The sequence below is a fragment of the Cyphomyrmex costatus genome, unplaced genomic scaffold, assembly GCF_001594065.2.
Source record: "Cyphomyrmex costatus isolate MS0001 unplaced genomic scaffold, Ccosl1.0 scaffold223, whole genome shotgun sequence".
Lineage (NCBI taxonomy): Eukaryota > Metazoa > Arthropoda > Insecta > Hymenoptera > Formicidae > Cyphomyrmex > Cyphomyrmex costatus.
Window position 1 is genome coordinate 121,388 of NW_017276291.1, and position 21,535 is coordinate 142,922.

Below are 21,535 nucleotides of genomic sequence, written 5' to 3' on the forward strand. Positions count from 1 at the left end.
AATTCCCTTTCTGGTATTTCATTCTTGTAAATTATGAACTGTATACATCTAAAACTAAATATTAGTAAATCTAAGCATATACTAAATTCTAAAAATTTTTATATTTATATTTTGGTATTTTTATCAATAATTTGATAAAGGTCAATTCTAAGCAAACGTATCGTTAAATTGTAAAATCACAAACTGTAATGCTTATAACTTTACGTAAAGTTTTTACAGATAACTTCTTGGTAGCCGTAAGATTTATGAAAATTTGTAAATATTTACGAACGATCGTATACTTTACGATACGCGTAGAATTACTTCAGTTTTAAGCTTTTACAAATCTTGCGACAAGTTATGAGCCTTATGAGTTTGAATAGAATTAACCCATTAAGAGGATCCTAATCGTCGTCTATATTATATCATAGACTATAAACTATATATAATTTTTGTATCGCATATACTTTTTTATCATTCACAGATTCGAAAATCCTTTTCTAGAATTAAAGTATACGCATTACTATATGTCTGTGAGGTAGAATTTATGCTAAAAACAGTAAAAGCGACAAAAAATTTCGAAATTGCATTCTGCTTTACCATTTTTTAGTCCAATATAGCGCTCCAAAGCTATCACATCGTTGCACATCGTGACAACATTTACATCATATAAAAGTGAATAAATATAACTATGTGATCAGTACATTACGAAATAGTAGTTCACAGGCAAGTAGTTTGCATGAAGAAATAGCGTGGAGACCTTAAAATTGGATTTATATGTCTAATTAAAACGAAATTGCGATACGCAAAATGTACATATATGTATGACGTGTGTGAGATATTAATGTAGTGATGTGTCAATAATACGTAATCACTGTGTGTGTTATTTACAATACGACTAATCATCTTTAAGATCTCCTTAAACAAAGACAAAATAATTCTTGGAGGTATTTGGATAGTGCTTTCAAACGCAATCTATAAATTGAATCTTGAAATAGTGGGGGCAAATAATTGTGCGAAACAAATTGAGGATGACTCTCATTTTAATCTAGTATAAAAACAAGACGTTTAAAATTTATAGCTATTATACAGTTGGCTGCTTCTCAACACATATTGGCGTAAGAAAGTTATTCTAATACGTATATGTAGGAACTCACTGGGCGAACTTTTATGGCATTGATCTATAAAACTGAAGATAAAATAATTGAACGAAAGAAATCCACAAAATTTTCTGACGCACATCAAACATGCTAAGTGAGTGTACACATCGTAAAAGAATTGATCAAGGTCTGCCAAGGACTGCCAATCGGAACTCGGACATCAATGTCATTTCTCTTTACATAGAGAACTCTAGTTATTTATTTTTTTATCTATTTTCTTCAATGCTTAAATCTTTAGTGTTCTTTTAGTACATATTATAATCCATATATTAAGTATAAAAGTAACAATAATAAAGCTAATGAGATATAATAGTATAAAAATAAAGTTCTTCGATTAAATATATTATTGAATTTGATTCAAATTTCCTAATTATATTCTTGGCACCATGTATATGCATTGTCGAAAAGTCGCTGCCATGGCGAGGTTTTATAATTCCATTCTGCTGGTTTCCAAGGCCATTGCCACATTTTAGTACATCTCTCTGGATGCGGCATCATTGCCAAATGTCGACCATTTTTGGAACAAATGCCAGCAATACCATTAACGCTACCGTTCGGATTCATAGGATAGCGTTCAGTTGGATTGCCATAATCATCCGTGTATCTGTTACAAATAAATACAAAATATACATAATACTTTTTTAAAATATTTGACTTTTTTAAATTAAAATTTATTCTCTATTTATTCTATTTATATAGTAGAATCTTTATAAATTTGATCCCATAGTGATAATAGTGAAATGCCAACGTTATTACTCTCTGAACAGCACAAGTTTGCCAATCATCGCGTTTATGTATGTATACAGATCTACATATGTATGTATGCAGATCTGTATGACACGCCGTTTATTGTTTGTGTATACGCAGGTATACATGCAGATCCTCTATAGCTACTCTCGCAGCTGCTCGGAGCTCTCGGTCAGCTTCTTGGATATGGTTCTGTTGTTGGATTGAATTCGGAAACCCCCCCGCGGTGAGTCACAAAACGTTGAAAGGTAGTGAGAAAAGCGTTGGTCGAGTAATCAAATGGATTGCTTTTGTTAACATACAGATTAATACGGCGATATACTCCTTATGCGCTTTTGGTCTTGTTGTATTGCTTATGCATCAACTCATCGAAGACTGATGTGTGTCATTCTTACTCACGGAACGGGAACACAATCACGCAAACGATAATTTAATGTTTTACGAGTTCAAAGTCATTTACAAGTCGGACTATCATACCACGTAACAAAAACTACTCTGTCTCGAAGATCCAATTATGGATTACAATGTCAGTATTTATCATATATATGTGAGTAAGTAGTGTGTTTAGATCATAAATATAAATATATCACAATGCACTCAAATTATGTGTTATGTTCACAAAGAGTATGCATACATATGCGTAACAGTTGGTCATAGACAAAGACAACTTGGCATAACTTGTACGTCTTTTTATTACATACAAATAATCGAAGTGAGTAATCTACTTGTAGAAGTATATGGCAATATCACATACAACACACATCTCGTGGATTAAAGATTAAAATGTGAGTACATACCTGATTGCTATGCAATTATTCTGCTCAAGAATTTTCAAAACTCCCTCGCGAAAAGTGAATCTTCCCTCTCCATGAGACACCCATACGCCTAGCACGCTATCCTGCATGTCTGTTAACATGATTGATGGCGAGTTCTCAATTCTAACAGTGGTCCATCTGCACTCAAATCTTTCAGAGAGATTATGATCCAAACAAATTCCTGATCTCTCTTTGCCTTTAGTATCTTCGTCGCCAATCCAGCCTAATATGCTCATTAACTGACAACCATTGCAAACGCCCAAACTGAAAGTGTTTTCACGAGCAACAAATTGTCGTAATTGTTCACGTAAAGATGAATGAAAGAGGAAACTGGCTGCCCATCCTTTGGCGGAACCACAAACATCGGCATAACTAAAACCACCAGGGAAAATAACTCCCCTAAAGGCTTCTAATGTGATTTGGTTTTCCAGCAAATCTTGCATTGTAACATCCCAGACATCGAAGCCCGCTTCCAACAGAGAAGCTGCCATTTCTCTATCTCCATTAATTCCTTCCTCACGTATGACAGCTACCTTGATACGCTTTGATATATCTTTTAGTACTGGACCAAATCTAACAGGATCAAAACCTAAGTGATAAGCTGGAATAGTTCGTTCTTTTAACATGGAAAATTCTTCCATTGCACAAGTGACATTTGTTTGACAGCGTTCTAATTGATAACTAGTTTCTTCCCAAATGCTCATTGAATCAATTACTGTAGTGCTTAATACAATTTCATTCCGAACTTTGATGACCACTTCAGAGTTCATTCCAAAGCCTACAGATTTTCCAATTAAATATACTGGAACTCCGTAGCATTGTAACATTTTCATTGTTTCATCTTGATATTTTTCATCGACTTCCAGTATCCAACCAATTTCTTCGCAAAATAAAATATCAATGGCAGATTCAGATTTATGAGTTATATTAATGTTGATTCCTGAGATTCCAGCAAAACACATTTCTAGAAGACATGTAATCAGTCCCCCGTCGCTAATATCATGACCGGCGAGGATTTTCTTGTTGGCAATTAACTGCTGTATAGCAATAAAAGCATTCTTGAAAGTTTGCACGTCTTCGATGTCCGGCACATCGTTGCCTAATTGACAATATACCTGAGACAAAGCAGTTCCCCCAAGCCGACTCTTACCATAAGATAAATCAATAAAAAGCAGACAACCTTGTCGTCCTATAGTAGGAGCTTTAAGATCCGGAGTGATTACTTGGTAAATGTCTGGACATGGCGCGTAACAAGATATAACGAGAGTACCGGGTGCCTTTACAATATCCTTGTTGATACGTGCAGCCATGCTAAGTGAGTCCTTACCGCCATCAATCGCAATCCCAAGTTCCTTCATTAGAGAACACATCGCTGAACAAGCCCTGTATAGTGCTGCACCTTCACCTGGAAGTTTAGCCGGCCACATCCAGTTACCACTACACTTGACATCTTGCAATGCAGAAATCTGCGCAAACACTAGATTGCTAAGTGCTTCAGCTACTGTCATTCGAGCGCCGGCTGCTTCATTCACTAATCCTTTAATTGGCTGTTCACCAATGGAGGTTGCGATGCCTTCCGTAGAAAAATGCGAAATGGCTGTCACAGCAACGTCTGCCAGAGGAGTATGCAATGGACCAACACATTGTTGTTGAGCCACTAAGCCAGTTACGCAACGATCTACTTTATTCGTCAGATACCTAGCAAAAATAAAATACCAAGTTTTTAGATTTTTTGTACCATATTCTTGTACATTATATTAGGTGTACAAATAAATAATTCAAATTTTTTGGCTAAGTTTTAATTTATTTTAAAATATGGTAGAAAATATTTTGCTAAAATTTTGATGAAATTCATGTTTCAGTGAAAATGTCAAAAATTTGTTGAAATTTTGCTGACAGTGAATTTTTCAGCATTCTTCATCTAAGATCTTAATATTATCCCATTAAAAATAATTGATTGAAAATAATTGATAATATTGAATTTTTTAATATAGTAACTATGTCTTATATAAACATTGATTCGATCTGCCTCGACATTCAAATTATCTTCAAAACCCACACAGCATACTTTAACCGAGAGACGTCCTAGAAATATCCTTAGGACGTAAGAAATCCTCTAGACGTCTTTAGAATATTCTTTGGAGATCTGTGCTGTATGGGAATTAAAGTAAAAGTGAGAAGAGTTATAATATTCTTTGATCGCGTCCCACGAGACATTATTTCTGTGGAACGGCGTAGTAGATAACAGCTCATATGCAAAAGAGGGATATACATAAATTTCCATTTTTTTTTTCTATTATAGTAAATAAAATAATATAAATATATAAATAAAATAAAACGTACCGTTTGCTAGCAACCGAAGGAAGCCGTAAAACTCTGTTCAACGCGCTAAGTACAGTTAATCCATCAGGCAGTTTCACTGGAAATGTCTGCAGCGGCATATTATATAATTTGAAAACCTTGCGAGGCATTTTTCCAAGAATAACCTCCAGCTCCAGATTCACTGGATGCTTACTGCTAAGGTTTTTATCCTCGTAATTAAGGTATTTCGAAATATTGCAATCTTCTTCTTCAGAAACAATGATTTTCCCATTTCCCGTGACAATGCCAACAAAATTGATTGGACATTTTTCACGTGCAGCAATTTTTTTCAGTAAATCGCTGTCTTCTGATTTGCATAAAATTGCATTGCTTTCTTGATATTCTGCACCCCAAAGTTCTAACGTGCTTATGCTAGGATCCCCAAGATCAAATTTCTTCGTGAAGATCACAGCACCGGCAGGCTCCACTAACTCTTTCAAGACGTTTCCGTTACCGCCAGCACCTTGATCGTGGATGCTAAGGATTGGATTGTTATCACCCATCTCTGCACACGCACGCACAACGCGATTCAATTTCTGTTCCATCTCGGGATCGCCCCGTTGCACAGCACCGAAGTCTAATTCCATATTGTTATCACCCTGCACTTCCATAGAACTTGCTGAACCTCCACCTACACCAATTCTATAAACTGGTCCACCGATTTTGGCTACTTTCATACCTCGCTCTGCTGGAATCTAAAGCAAACATAATTAACATCATATTAATAGTAATTTAAAATTTGGTAGAGAATGTAAATATATAGGAGATGAAAGTCACGAATTAAAATGAATTCATGACTCAAAATATTCTTCTTTTATTGAAAGGAATAAAACTTTCTTTCAATCCCGCGTATTTGGGACAAAACAAGATATGAAGCTTCTGAATCTTGGACTGAATAGCAATTAAATAATTTCAATTCTGTACTATGGATTTAAAAAATGAATTGCGTTGCTTATTTTTTTCACAAAACTTTTTTTTTATTAAAAAAAATAGGAATCCTCTTATTTCAATTCCGTAGATTAAAATAGATTCAAAGAATGATTATACTTTGACTGAATCGAAATGGATTAAAAAAATTAAGAACTTGGATTTGACAATGACCATACGTATCTATTTCAATCCCTTTTTGGACAATGGATGCGTTTTTTTAGGCATCGGATTTGGCAACCGCTGCGCATAGGATTTGCCGATTGCGCGTTTTTTATACGATTACGCAGATACGCAGCCGGTTGCGCAGATAATTCTAATCGTCTACATATCTACTGCGTATCCATTGCCAAAAAAACGAAAATCTGCGCTGGAATCGACTGTGCAGTTGTGTTAAAAGAACGAATTATTGCAAGAACTGCTGTATCCGATGCCTAAAAGAACGCAACCAATCCTTATTGCAATAACCGATTAAATCACATGATTTCTATGTTGCATCTCCAGATTTTTAGGATTCTAATATACATGTAATTCTCCTATATAACTAATTGAGCTTTCAGCGGGAGTCTAACATTACGGTGCAGTGCTTGCTGTTTATTACTGTTTTAATTTACTGTGAATATCGGAGTCGTTATTTCTAAAGGCATTTAATGTTGTATATTCAACAATTATATATTCATTAAAAAGATTCATTTTAGATAATTTTTAAATTACAGTTCATTGGCAGTGCAACAAAGAGCAAGAAACCTCAATACTTATAAAAAAAGTTCAAAATTTATAATAATTGATTGATTATAATCCCAAGATAGAGATTAGAAAAACTAATTATTATAATTACGTAATACTTGCCTTTTTAGCCAAATTTGCATCCATAGTTCCTAATCCTCCACTAAACATTATTGGCTTAATCCATTCTCGTCTAACTCCTGCAACATCTGTCGCTCCATAAGAACGTGCAAAACCGCATATTACAGGTTCTCCAAATTTGTTTCCATAATCAGAAGCACCGTTGCTTGCTTCAATTATTATTTCCAATGGCGATGCTAGATTAGTGGGATAAACTTTATCTTTCTCTTCCCATGGCAAATCATAACCTGTGATAAATAAATAGAATTAATTTACCAAAGATAATATAACCGAAAAAAATCATATCATAAAAATGAAAAGTTCAAGCCATGTTCAAAAAAAGAGATACTCAAAAATTTAAACCTTTTTATCTAATAATAATATATTACCACGAAAAATAACTGATATATTATTAATTAAAGGTGCCAATTTAAAGTGAACATACATAAAGTGTATGTAACTTTCGGCCGATTTTCGAATTGCCTCCGCCTTCCGCTGTCCCCCTCACCTCACCGCGCGCGATCCAAATGCCGTTCGAGCAACATTTGATCTGCGCGCGGGGCGGTGATATATTATTATTAGATAAAAAGGTTTAAATTTTTGAGTATCTCTTTTTTTGAACATGGCTCGAATTTTTTATTTTTATGATATAATTTTTTTCGGATATCACTTACTTTTTAGAGTACAGATATATCACAAATATATATAAAAAAATGATATAAAAATATTATATAACGAAAGAGAGGGGTGGTGGGGATGGGTGATGGGGGAGGGGAGAGGGTGTGGTGGGTCGAAGTTGGTGGAGATGTGAGTGAAAGGTGAGAGAGGATGTTACAAAGTTATAATTTATTTTTATAATATGATTTTTTTATAGGATATCACTTACTTTTTAAAGTACAGATATATCACAAATATATAAAAAATATGATTTAAAAATATTGTATAACGAAAGAGAAATACGGCGAAAGAGATGGGTGGTAGGGGTGGGTGAGGAGAGGAGAGGAGGAGGGGTGCGGTGGGTCGGAGTTGATGGAGGTGTGAGTGAAAGGTGAGAGAGGATGTTAAAAAGTTATAATAACGAAAGAGAGTGAGATATAGCAAAAAAGAGGGGTGGTGGGGGTGGGTGAAGGGGAGGAGGAGGGGTGTTAAAAAGTTATAATTTTGGATGGACGGACGGACGGAGGAGACGTTTTTCTTAATTTTTCATTAAAATCATTACTTTTCGCTTGTATCTCCAGAACGGCTTGACCGATTAAACATTTTTTTGGCTCAAATTACTCGTGGTGATGTCGCCTTTCAGGACATATAACGTTCGATTCAAAATTTTTTTATATTTTAGTAGTTATGCAACCCCGAAAAATGGACTTTGGTGGCTCGGGATAAGAGACTTGTAGTGCCTATTATTAATTTTTTAAACTAACTTTTTAATTAACTAGTAGTTTTTTGAACATGGCTGAAGACACTATCGCGTTTCCTGATAAAAAAAAATGTTAGGTAAAACCTACTTTATAGAGTGCGTTGCCTGCGTTCCACTTCGCGCTCTTAACGCTTGCGAGCGTTATTTGTCCTTGTTTAACATTTAATAAACAAGGATGAAATGATTCCATGAGCGTTGCGAGCGTCAAGTGGAACGCACCTATAGTCTACAATAGACATTATTTAAATAAATCTATTTGGACAATTATATCAGAAGGTTTGCGGATTATCGCTATATGTCTTTCTTCATTATTGATGCCAACGTTTTTACTCACCATGTATATAATAATATTTTCATCACGTGAACGCGTGACAAAAAATATTATAAGTAACTAGTGGAGGTATATTGTTTATAGCGCGGGACGGGCGCGAATACGCACTCGCTTTGCTCGTGCTTTCGCGCCTTTCGCGCCATAACACTATAAGCCCCCACGCGTTACATAATGTACTATTTTGTCACGCATACGCGTGACAAAAAAACATATAGATAACATACCTGGAATACAGAGATTACCAACACTATAACCAGCAGTTCCTGCTATGTAATATCCAGCTCTACCGATTCCTTGAATATCTCTCAATCGACCGCCAGTACCTGTTGTAGCACCACTAAACAATTTATTGTATATTTAAATAAAATTATATACAGAAATGATTATGAGAAACTCGATGAAAATATTTTAATACTTCTATTATTTAAAAGAACAGATCAAATAAATTAGAGCATTACGATCTTCTTAGCACCTATGTAACATAATGGCAATACTTTTCTAAACAGAGAAACGCGAAAATAATTTCAAAATTAATTTTTTAACAAACAAAAATAACAGCCTATAACGGTTAAACCTAGATCATAGTGCTTATTATAATTATGTGTGATTTTTATATACTGCGTATGTAGTCTCCAATAATCGCGCGCTGATATATAATACTATTTAGACATAACGCAAACATACTTACTACTACAGTATTATCACGAATTAAAATTGAATAACAATTTTAATACTCATAACATCATGGATCTCAATAATGTTTTGAATGACATATTAAAATTTAAAGATGATAAAATTACTTTTCTACATATTGAATATTACGAAGAATATCACGTAATTTTTGGTATTTCGTCCCGGCTTCCACTACTGGACTCATCAGTAAGGTAATGTAGTGGAGGCCTACATCAGACGCCTTGAGTGAAATATTAAATGGATATTCTATATAAAGAGATATACGCATATCTCAGTATTTACGAGAATTTGCGATATGCTGGATTCACACTGCATCCGATTTTCGTCGTACGACGACTTTGCAACCAATCAGAAAAATCGTATCATCGGTACGGAGCAAAATTTTGTTTCCTGATTGGTTGCAGAGTCGTCGTACGACGAAATTTGGATGCAATGTGAATCCAGCAATAGACCTCTGATGGCGGGTCGACGCAGTAATATTCTTCATAATATTTTTATTTGAAGTTGGAATAACGTTTTTTCGGCTTGACGTATAATTAATACATATTAAATTCTATTACGACCGTACATTGAGTTATTCCAACTTCGAGCTGAAAGGAGACTATGTTGAAAAATAAAAATGAATCGATCGAAAAATGTGTTTACTGTGTTTTTCTAAAAACTTATTGACTTGCTCTCGTAAATAGAACGCAAATTTGCTTAACCGTATTTATTTAAAAAGGTCCGATTTAGAACATTCTCCCCTATACATAATTTTAACTTTAACTTCTTAAACTTCATTACATTTTTTTTTAATTTACCTGAAAGGTGCTACACCAGTTGGAAAGTTATGTGTTTCAGCTGTAAAAATAAGATGCTGCTTGATATTTTTCAGATGGAAATTGCTGCATTTATAAGTATTTATAGGACGTAAAACAGGGATCTCATATCCTTCTATCGCGCTGCTATTATCACTGAATTTTATTACATTATTTGAATTAGAGTAATTTTGCGTATCCATAATCATGTCAATTAGAGACTGTTTTTCTTCTTTTCCATTCAAAATAATACGTCCTTTAAAGAACCAGTGGCGACTATGTTCACTGTTAGATTGAGCAAGATCGAAACATTCTACGCTGGTTGGATTACGTTTTAATTTTTGAAGAAATAATTCTGTATAAAAGTCTAAATCCCAATCATCAAATGCCAAACCTGCAAAATAAAAATTTTTAACAAGAAAGAATTTAAATCCAATTATTAAAAATAAGCATCAACTCAATGACAAAAAAAATATAAATTTTATATAATACTTTTATCTTTTTTATACGGGAGGACCCCGTTTGTCTACAAATCGTTTGCCTACATCCCATTTATTTACAGATCGATTGCCTACAAGTATTATTGCCTACAACTCGATTGTCTATATGTATGTATTTTCAATACATCAAAATCAAAATATGTATGGAGAATAGTAGTTAATATTGTATATATATAGAATATGCAGAAATAAGACGTTATTTTTGAAATCTTTTGTTCATAACTTTTTAACGAAGGCGAGCGACGGCTAAAATCTGTTGGAGGTTACTCAAGATTATGATCTTGACAACGTATGTCAAGGTCAAAGTCATCGGTGCTGCCTCTCCTATTCTGAATAATTATCTAAAAAGTGTCAGTCTATTAAATATTATTACTTACCCAATTTAAAATTAACTTCTTCCAAAGCTTTTCTACCTTTTTCGATTACATCAACTTCAAACCATTTCTCTGGTCTAAAACCATGATCAAATGTTTCAATAGGTTTTATATATCTACATTCTGTCATTTTATCTCCCAACACATTTATAATCTACAAAACAATTTATAATATTTTTTTAAACATAAAAAGTGTCATGTAATAAATGATAATAAACGCGAATTTCAATACCGTAGTAAATACATGAAGTTATGTATTCAATTCGTGTGCGGGACATGTACTTTTCAAATAAGTATAGGTACCAGTGCTATTTTGTGTAAAAAAAAGATATACTACAAAAAAGGCAGAAAGTTTAAAATACGAAAAACGGCTATTTTACTTTGCACTAACTTAAAGCCCATGGCACATACAAAAACGTAAGGCCGTAAATGTAATCAGTAAGCGTTTTGGCCAATCACAGTAGAGACCGTAAGGCCAGTAGCGAATCCAATGTTACGATTTCCTTACTGATACGTCTTATGGCCTTACGTTTTTTTATGTGTTTCTGGCTTAAGTATCCTTATATTTGAAAAAATAGCGATAGACAGAAGAAAACATTAAAAATTTTTTAACATCTATATATAACATTAGTACACACTTTACTTTTGAAAATGTAAAAAATGTTGAGGAGTTCTTGACAAAATGATGCTTATATGAAGTTTTTGATATTTTAATAGAATTTATTTGTTGTAATAATTATATTGATAATATGTATGGGAGAAAAATGGTAAAAGAAATAATGGAGATGGATTGGAAAGAAAGAAGAAAATGAAGGGGAGAGGAAGAGAGAGAGAGAGAAAGAGAGAGATTTTCATCTATCTGCAAGAAAGTATCAAATGTATTATAATATCTATGTATAATAAAATAATAAATACATACAGCGTTTTCTACTTTTTCGTTTAGCCTTCCTTCATATTTAATGCAATATCTTATTGCTATTTCTACCCTTTTTACTTTACTTAATTTGACAGTTTTACATATAGAAATCACATTGGTAGAAAATGCAGTGGAGAAATTCAATCTACAATACAAAAAAAAAGATATTGATATGTTGAGTATAATATACAATATACTACATATAATATATATTACATATACAGTCCCATTAAAAAAAAATACATTAAGATTTCTTGTGAAAACTATAACAGATATGAAATAATGTGTTTCAAACAAGAATTGTATGATTTATAAAGGGGGGCATAAAAAAATATCATTGATTTAAACTTGGATTATTAAGATTAGATCAAGGTCACTTTGATTTTTTAAATAAAACTCCTTCCATTTTCCATTATATATTCTTATAGCTTACTTCAAACATATTTCAAAATATTATAATAACATTATTTTTCATTAAGAACTTTTCAGGTTATAAGGCTTAAATATGTTACAATACCACACCGTTATTCAAGGTCAAATCAACAGTATCTTAGCTCTTATATCCCACTTCGAATCTTACAATTTTTAACATGTTTTTTGTATTTTTTATATATTTTAAGATATTCCGGTATTAAATGTTGAAATGGAACACGCTATACATCAGGGTGTCTGAAACTTCGAGAGTAATCTTAATACAATGTGAAAATTAGTGAAAAATTAGGTAATAAACGTGCAAAAGTCATTTTTACTGTAAAGTAGTTTTTTAAGTACGTTTAAAATTTAACTAGTCAAATAAAATATTAAATAACAAAGACTTGTTAAACTTGTTAGTTAAATAATTAACACTTAAATAAACATATTTATACGATAATACGTTCAAGTTTGAAAAGTATAAGGAAATAAATAATATTAAAATGTATTTTAAAAATGTTCTAAAATATTTTAAAATAAAGATTATAATTAAAATAAAGATGAGCTATAATAAAAGCTAATTATTGTATATTGGTATATTAGTGTCATGGTATAACAGCAAGCTACTTAACAAATAATTCAATAAGTAATCACTAGAATTCACTACTTAATAGCAGAGATATATCTATCTATACTATTCTCTACTGATCATAATACCAATTCTAATCTAATTTTTTGATAATCGTACCCCCGTCATATTTTATACTTTTATAAATAAAATAATAAAATAAATCAATTGGTGTAATGAGAACACATAGAGAGAGTTGCTTATTTTAGGAAGCATCCATATTGTTTTATAATATATTATTTGTAAATTAAATAAATTTTTTTTTACACCAATTGATTCAACTTATTATTCTGCTCATAAAAATATCAATACCTAGAAAATTAATAATTTATGAAATATTTAACATTTTATGGTAAAACGGGTCAATATACAATACAAAATCTCCTAAAATTAATTTTTAAATAACTTTACCTTAATATTTTTATATACAGAATAATTATATATATATATATTATGTAAAAATCATTTAATTCCATTTAAGAAAATAGAGAGGATCTATATCATTTTGACGTCTTCATCTAGAAAAAAAAACATAAAACTATGTCTCCCTCAAAATTGTTCTATTTTTTTTTATATCTGAAACATTTTTTCATATCTTATGTATTTTTCAAGATATTTGCCTGGGGCTATATAATATATAATATTACATACAAGCGCGCGCGCGCGAGCGCATGCGCACACCTAATCTATATATTATTTATATCTTATTGACTTATTATAATATAAGACATTATGTATAGCTGGAGATATAGTAGTGTTTCGGTATTGAAACAAGTACAGCAATATATCATGACATACATAATCATAAAAAAAATAATATAATATATATAATACAAACATCCATATGAGAGTCATTAAAAACAAAATTGTAAAACAAAAGACAAAGCATATAATCATGAGATATAAAATTTTACCTGGGTCCAATTTCAATAACATGGTCTTGTGTATCACTGAACATACTATCACATCGCAAGCATTCTCCTTCTAAGAGAGGTGACAAGATCCATTTTAATGTTCGAGCTTCATCTTCCTGTAGTAATTCTGTTTCCACATAATAACACAATTCAGTCTCAAGGTTGGTTACTGAGGATTCAATTTGCAATATTTTATGCAATTTATTTTTCAGCTGGCCTGTCTTTAGACCAGGCGTCTTGTAAAATTTCAAGATCATTTTCGACGATCTGGAAAGAAAATAACAGAATACTAACAAATCATACAGCAAACACAGAAACTATTTAAGGTTATGAATATCTAATATGCTTTAACCGTATCTACTGTTGCTTGATGATAAGCGCAGACGATATGGACCACTTCGAAGCTAAAATTTTTATTTTAATCTTGTTTTTCATTATATGTATATGGATTGCGAAAGATTGATGTCATCTTCGTTACGTCAGTTTAATGAAATAAAGATTACATTATAAAATCAATCATTGATTGCATAGAACGAATCAGCATAATAAAATTACATAGTTTGCTCAATTCATAATAATTCAATATTCAATTTAATATTTTTATAATGTAACTTATTTTAAACAGTCACTTTAATATTTCAAAAATAATGCATTTATAACAAGGAAAAATTGTAAATAAAAAGTATTTAATTTAAAAAGAAATAATAAAAGGTTTTGTTCCAGGTAAAGTTGTACTAAAAAAGTTATTTTTACTTTTTTTAATGCAATTATATGTTTTATTCACATGAATCAATTTATCACATTTTATATGAATGTGCAGCATGAAATATGTATATGAATGTGTTTCAAAATCTCCTAATATAATACAGTCACAAAAGCATCTCTATAAAATATTGATTTTTTTATAATATAATTATAATTTATAATAATTAATTGATACAATTCTTTTTTCTAAATTTAATTTAAACCTTTTAAAGTAATTGTTATTGTAAATATATATATTTTTAATATTTTGTCGCTACATTGTTACATTTTCAAAGAAATTTTAGATAATATTATATATATATTTAAAATAAGAATTTATAATAATATTAAATATAAATTAAATGTAAAATATAAATTTATAATATTATTTAAAAAAATACCGTACTCTTTAAATCATGCTTAAAATAAAAAAACTTCCACATGGCAAAATTGCATTAATATAATGTTAGATATTATATACAAGAAATAAAATACATGAATCTTCTAAAAATATAAGACTTTTCAAATAATTCTAAAAACTCTAAAGTTTAATATTTAAATGTTCTATTCTATGCTATGAAAAGGTCACTGACAATGAATGACATTTGATTATCGCTTCATGTCGTTTTACGCAATATCGTAACTGTAACTACTTCATCGATTAAAACTTAAAAAAGACTAAATATAAAGTGAGTCTGATTGGAATAAATTATTCCAAAGACCGGTTTTTGAATATTGAGAATGTTTGCGATACGGTATTGTTGTGAACATAGTGAGCCTCCTCACTCAAAAGAATCTGAAAAACGTTGGCCCCTGACTTAACGTTTTTTCTTCCAGATTTTTCCGTTTCATGCAATAAACGCATTGAATGAGCCTAATATTTCACCGAAATCAAAGGTGAAGCCTGTATTTTAAATAATTACCGATTATTTGTTATCAATAATTATAATTCTTTTATCATTTTATCCAGGGAATGGAAAAGTTACTTTTACAGTTACTTTTTATAATAATGTAGTAACAAATGTAGCAAATTTTTTATAACTGTAATGATAACTAATCAAACACTTAAGAGGCTAAAATTAAACGTTTAGTTAGTTATCATTACAGTCATAAAAAATTGCAACATTGTTATAAAAAGTAACTGTAAAAATAACTATTCTATTCCATTCCATTTATCCTTATTTGCCCTTTTTGGTAAGAAAGTCATTGCATATACATAAGTTCATAACCTCACTTTTACATGGGAGCTACGAGACGAGACTCAGTAAAGCACACGGTCTCGAGCTTGTGCAGACGTAGGTAAAAACTCAGTTAAATCTCACTTACCAGATGTAAAAGAAATGTGCACTCAACTGAGTTATGACGTCACAAGTGAGAATTATCTGAGTTTTGGTATAAATGGAAAGCAACTGATGACAGACAAAAATGAAGCAGTCAATGAAGAAAAATACTCTTCTTTAATTAATGACTCACGCCTCCCCAGACAATAAATAGAAGGACGATACTCATTTAAAAAAAAAAAATAAAATAAAGTCTGGGAAGTATTGAAAGAAAAAGATGTGGAGGTAAAAAAAAAAACAAAAATCGTTACATAGCAAATGGATCTTCCGTGTAAAATAAGATGATAAATATAAACCAAACTTGGTATAAAAGGTTGTGAGCAAAGAAACGAATTGGATTATCAAGAGACATATAATATATAGTCCTGTGATAGGTTGGAGTTCTTTGAGAAGTATTATGTCTATAGCAATAGCAAAAGATTATAAGATGCTAATTTTTTATGCGAAGACAGCGTTTCTAGAGAGTTAGATGACGAAGTGTATATGTATCCACCGGAAGGCTACAACTACAGTGATAAATTACTGAGACTCAGAAAGACATTATATGCAAGCGCCTTTAAGATGGAACATTAAATTTACTGATTTTATTTAAGAAGAAAGGATTTAAGGTTATTAATTATAATACGCACTATGATCCAGCTTTGACCGCTGGTCAAATTATAGGCTGTTCTTCTTCTTATTTGTTTATCAATGTATGGTCATGTTAAGATTTTAAAATGTAATGAATCAAGTTATGAAACAATTATGTGGAGAATTTAAAATAAAAATAACAGGAAATGTCAAGAATTTTGTCGGATATGAACTTAAAAAAACAGAAGACTTTAATTTTGAAATAGGAAGATTATATTTATAAAATATTGGAACAAAGTAACATGAATTAAGCTAAGCCAGTAAAAGTTCCTTCAGGAAGAGAAGTCAGTAATTACGCTTAAAAATGACAGTTATCCTTATAGAAAATAATTGGATGTTTACTTTATGCATTATCTAAAACAAGACTGGACATAGCTTTTGGAGTGAATTATGTAAGCAGATATGTAGAGAATTTCCAATGCAAGAGAATGTCATTGATTAAAAACATATTTTGAAATACTTGAAAGGTAGTATAAGCCAAGGTATATTCAAGAAGAATGGTAACCTCAAACAGTTGCAAGCTTATTCAGATGCAAACTTCGCCAGAGACGTGGAAACCAGAAAGAGTACAACAGAGTTTGTAATATTTTATGGTGGACCTATAAGCTGGTTCTTAAGAAAACAGCTTATTATAATGCAGTCGACTACAGAGGCCTAATATGTTGTAAAGAACTGGTCTAAAGTCTTTGTTAGAAGAGCTATTGAATGATAAGATTGAAATTGAATTAAATATGGATAGTCAAAATGCAATTATGTTAATTAAAAATATAGTAAATAGAAGTAAAAATATTGACGTGAAGTTTAGTGTATACATGAATTAGAAAGGAAAAATAATTACTTTGAAATATTGTCAGACATCAGATATGTTGGTTGAGATATTTACTAAATCGTTGAATTTTACGAAATTTGTTGCGAGCATCACAATTGATTAAGATATGAATCTCACCAGATTTTATACGATTTGTAAAAGATTACTATATTTGATTCATATCAGTGAATTCATAAACCAGATTCATATTTAGAACAATAGATTTTTATATTTTTTTCTATTAACTCTCTTATTTTTACCAGGGAAGAAATTCAACACACTAGAAATGTTACTTTAAATGTATAATCCAAGTATATGTAATTTTTTATAATTATATGGGCCGATTGTTCCATCTTTTGATAAAGTTTACCTGTTAGATAAGTAAGCAAGATTACCCAATTACGTGCGCGGATTGCCAGATTTACCTAATAGGTAAACTTTACCGAAAGATGGAACAATCGGCCCTAAATGTAATAAATTTAATTCTTCCACTTAATATTTGGTAAATGCAAAGCACTCTCAGCATAAAAATAGTCTTCAGATTGAGGTTGTAATTTTGCTTTGTAATCCATTAGTACTGCACGATCCCCTTGTTGAACAAATATCTAGAAATATATATATATAAATGTAGTACTATTCTACAATATATTATTCCTTCATTCATAATTTCCTAATTAGAAAACATTTATCTACGTACATCAATTACTATTGTATGGCAAGATAGTTTTTTTGCCAATTCCAATCGCTTCTCTAGATTGTCAATAAATTTTAAATATTTTTCAAGAACTGTATGTGGCGCATTATATTTGTATAAAATTTTCAAAACATCTTCTGTATATAAATGCGTTTGTAATTTTGTATTACCAAGTATCCCCTAAACATAATTGATATAATTCTGATGAAATTAATAAAAAGATTCACATTAAAAAAAACATGCTACCTTTGTTAAAAGTAAACGATCGATATCGTCCCATCCACCACAAGCGGCTTTAACTTGCAAAGTGACTTTTTCATATAATCTAGGAGAAATGTTATGGTTTCGAGAGAGCATCATGGGTGATATTGTCACAAAATCATTCGGCGTGTTGCAATGGTGTTTACATGCATAATGTAAAGATTCCAAAATAGAAGAATTTAACAGGAGTTCCTCATCATTCTTTTTTTGTTTAATTGCCATTTGCCATTCTAATAATTTACAATATAAATAATATAATAAAAATGATTATAAAGCTCTATATGTATAAAACAGTATTAACTATTATAAAGGCAAAGAGCCAAGTAATTTAACGAACAACTTTAATTCAAATATTTATGATATAAAAATTACAAAAACAAACGTTTCGACTCCGATTGGGTTATTCTCAATGTTATATAAAATATAAAATTATTATAAGTCAAATATACAACAATTTTGATTAAATTAATTCGTCTTCGTAGTTCTGTGTAATTCTAGTCAAAAATATCAATGTCGTAAGCATAATTAATCTTGTCAGTTATATAAGAAAAAGATGTACAGCGTCCAATAATAAAAAACTCAAAATAATCAAGCATGACATTCTCTGCCACCGACATTACCTTATCTGGCATAACTAAGAGTAGTCTTTTTCGCTGCAAATTAGTTTAACCAATTTTTAATATAACATGTATTTACAACATGATTATTTTGAATTTTTTATTATTGGACGCTGTACATCTTTTTCTTATATAACTGACAAGATTTAATTATGACACATTGATATTTTTGATTAGAAACTTACACAGAACTACAAAGACGAATAATTTAATCAAAATTGTATATATTTAACTTATAATAATTTTCTATTTTATGTAACATGAAAATAACCCAATCGGAGTCGAACTTCTGTTTTTGTAATTTTTATATCATGAATATTTGTGAATTAAAGTTATTTGTTAAATTACTTGGCTCTTATTATATTTATACAGATAAATAATATAATTTTTTTCACGATAACAAAAGAGAAATAATATATAAACATACCTAGCAACTTGATATAAGACTCTAGAAAGATAGTTTCTTTGCAATTAGGTAACATGGTAAATAGTGCCTTGTAACAATTGTGAAGTTTTTGCTGTAGTCTATTTGGATCTTTTGTGTTTTTTATAACAATATGCAGATTCTTCATCTGTAACCAACCAGCAAATGAAATTGCAACTTAAATTGCATTGACATCTGTAGTAACACTTACAGCAGCAGTTGAGGAATGACCTAACATTCTGTAAAATATCAAGCATTAAAAGAAGTACTAATAAATCATGAGTTATATTATAGAAACATTACTTACGTTAAAATATCAGTTATTTCACTTGTTTGCAACCTTATAAATAGATAATAAATATATACGTTTATTGCATCTGGCCTCTCCATTAATAGTCTTTGTACCAATGAACGTTTTAAAGTTTTTATAAGAAATAAAATTATCTGCAACATATACATACATATATATATATATATATATATTAATCAAATATTAACAAAATTTATAATTTTTACATTTTGACAAATAATTTATTACAAGATTATTATATTTTAGCTATTTAAATATTTTAAGTTCATACTATTAAAATAGAATTTCCATCTCCATTTGAAATAGCAGCATCTAATAAAGCAGTTTTTCTAGCAAGAGACTTGTATCGTTCTAATGAATATGATTGACCAAGCAATATATGTCTCAATGTGATGTCTGGCTGCGTATCATCAATTTCATGATATTTACGTTCTGTTTTTGGATGATCGTTCTTTGATTTATTATCTGCGTCTAAAACTACAAGATGCTTAAAAAGATTTTACATATTTTAAATTTTGTCATTAATGATTACTATTTGAAATAGGATTAAACAGAGAATAACTCTAATTTAGTATGAAATATTCCCGTTTATGATCAAAGCAGATTTTAAATACTTTAATTCATATTTAGTGTAAATTTATATACATTTCTGATTCTACAATTCATACGTTAAATTATTTTTCCAGGCTTGAAACGCACTCATACTTAGAACTAGAATAATAATATTACATATTAAATTTTATAAGCAATTTGATATTTTTAAGTGATAATAAGCATCTAATAAGAATATTCATTACTTATTAATAATAATCTCAAAAATGCTAATAATGCTTTGTCATTAACATTAAAAAAATTTCAAAATATAATTTTGACATACTGCGTGATAACGTTTTTTCAGATATAACTGAGAGAAGAGATTTTGTAGTTTGAAGGTCATTAGTAGACTGAAGACTATTTTCAAAGTTTGATGTACTGAAAATTCCAGTCCACAGTTTCTGCGTGTCACTCTTCAATTGATCCACCTGCAATTTGATCCTTAGATACTTGCCACTCAGAGAATTTGCGCACAATTTACAATTCGTTACAACCATAACTTCATTCTCAAAACAGAATGACCGTCTCTCACTGCTGTACCAAAAATCATCCTCATCCTTCACAGTGTTCATCTTAGATTTCAGAATATCTTCTTCTTCGAGATTTAATTGGCCCTGGTCCTCTTAAACGAGGTAAACTTGGCCAGTCATACCAAGCACAGTTAAAGCCGGCACCGCTTATGCCCAAAAAATATGATACAACCGCAAAAATGGCATAACCCGCACAGCGCACGAATACGGGGCGTCTGCACCTATGACAGTCGTCACGCCGCAATCATGATATTAAAAACATATAAAATGATATAAAAACACAGGTATACCATTCCTGTGGATGCGCAGTCGTTCTAAAGTAGAATTAGATATCGCCAGGATGTTAGAATTCAATAGGGCTGCGAAGTGATACACTGGGCTGCATTCAGAATCATCATCTGGGTGCACTGAAATCTCAAAGTCGTGTTATCCTTGTTTATCATTCGTGAACAACCAGAAGGAGCCTGCCCATATATGTAGTATTTAGCTGTTACTTTATTTTGAAGCGCCTCTATGTCCACAAAACGTGGACATCGAACTATGTAGCCAATGTCCACGATCGTGTCGGTAATGTCCACGATTTTTTGGTTCGAATATTCCCTATGTCCATGATTTTTGAAGATTCGAACCAAAAAATCGTGGACATTATCGACACGATCGTGGACATTGGCTGACAATGCTGACTTTACCGCTCTCAGGCTTCTCTCTGGAACAACAAGGATAACACCTGTGTGCATACTGCATCCGGACGACGATTCTGAACGCAA

The 21,535-nt window shown here is 31.0% G+C and overlaps 2 protein-coding genes across 4 annotated transcripts; both read right to left on the bottom strand.

Annotated features, from left to right (window-relative positions):
* Positions 1 to 1,470: 1,470 nt before the first annotated feature.
* Pfas (phosphoribosylformylglycinamidine synthase) lies at positions 1,471 to 17,447 on the bottom strand. The gene is made up of 10 exons (XM_018539873.1): positions 17,369 to 17,447; positions 13,817 to 14,083; positions 11,867 to 12,008; positions 10,951 to 11,101; positions 10,077 to 10,467; positions 8,808 to 8,920; positions 6,839 to 7,083; positions 5,045 to 5,757; positions 2,684 to 4,399; positions 1,471 to 1,743 (listed from the first exon to the last, which is right to left on the bottom strand). The coding sequence occupies exons 1-10, from the start codon at positions 17,386 to 17,388 to the stop codon at positions 1,506 to 1,508; spliced, it is 3,996 nt and encodes a 1,331-aa protein (XP_018395375.1). The 5' UTR covers positions 17,389 to 17,447; the 3' UTR covers positions 1,471 to 1,505.
* A 156-nt stretch (positions 17,448 to 17,603) lies between these two features.
* LOC108773874 (spermatogenesis-defective protein 39 homolog) lies at positions 17,604 to 21,236 on the bottom strand. 3 transcript variants are annotated; one of them, XM_018539828.1, is made up of 10 exons: positions 21,059 to 21,236; positions 20,779 to 20,989; positions 20,522 to 20,666; positions 19,916 to 20,131; positions 19,642 to 19,778; positions 19,546 to 19,573; positions 19,338 to 19,482; positions 18,279 to 18,523; positions 18,036 to 18,212; positions 17,604 to 17,943 (listed from the first exon to the last, which is right to left on the bottom strand). In XM_018539828.1, the coding sequence occupies exons 3-10, from the start codon at positions 20,579 to 20,581 to the stop codon at positions 17,818 to 17,820; spliced, it is 1,134 nt and encodes a 377-aa protein (XP_018395330.1). In that variant the 5' UTR covers positions 20,582 to 20,666; positions 20,779 to 20,989; positions 21,059 to 21,236; the 3' UTR covers positions 17,604 to 17,817. The 3 variants fall into 3 exon arrangements, with proteins under 3 accessions (XP_018395330.1, XP_018395329.1, XP_018395328.1); XM_018539827.1 differs by having other exon boundaries at positions 19,916 to 20,115; positions 20,733 to 20,989; XM_018539826.1 differs by having other exon boundaries at positions 19,916 to 20,121; positions 20,733 to 20,989.
* Positions 21,237 to 21,535: the final 299 nt, after the last annotated feature.

Excerpts from the sequence above, each read along its gene's own strand:
- Pfas (XM_018539873.1), bottom strand. The coding sequence starts at position 17,388 with ATGTCTGACAATATTTCAAA. Across the intron at positions 11,102-11,866 it reads ACGAAAAAGTAGAAAACGCT|ATTATAAATGTGTTGGGAGA; the intron begins GTATGTATTTAT and ends ATTGTTTTGTAG. Across the intron at positions 7,084-8,807 it reads TGGTAATCTCTGTATTCCAG|GTTATGATTTGCCATGGGAA; the intron begins GTATGTTATCTA and ends TATTTATCACAG.
- LOC108773874 (XM_018539826.1), bottom strand. The coding sequence starts at position 20,810 with ATGAACACTGTGAAGGATGAGGATGATTTTTGGTACAGCAGTGAGAGA. Across the intron at positions 19,779-19,915 it reads ATGGAAATTCTATTTTAATA|ATAATTTTATTTCTTATAAA; the intron begins GTATGAACTTAA and ends TATATGTTGCAG. Across the intron at positions 19,574-19,641 it reads GAAATAACTGATATTTTAAC|AATGTTAGGTCATTCCTCAA; the intron begins GTAAGTAATGTT and ends GATATTTTACAG.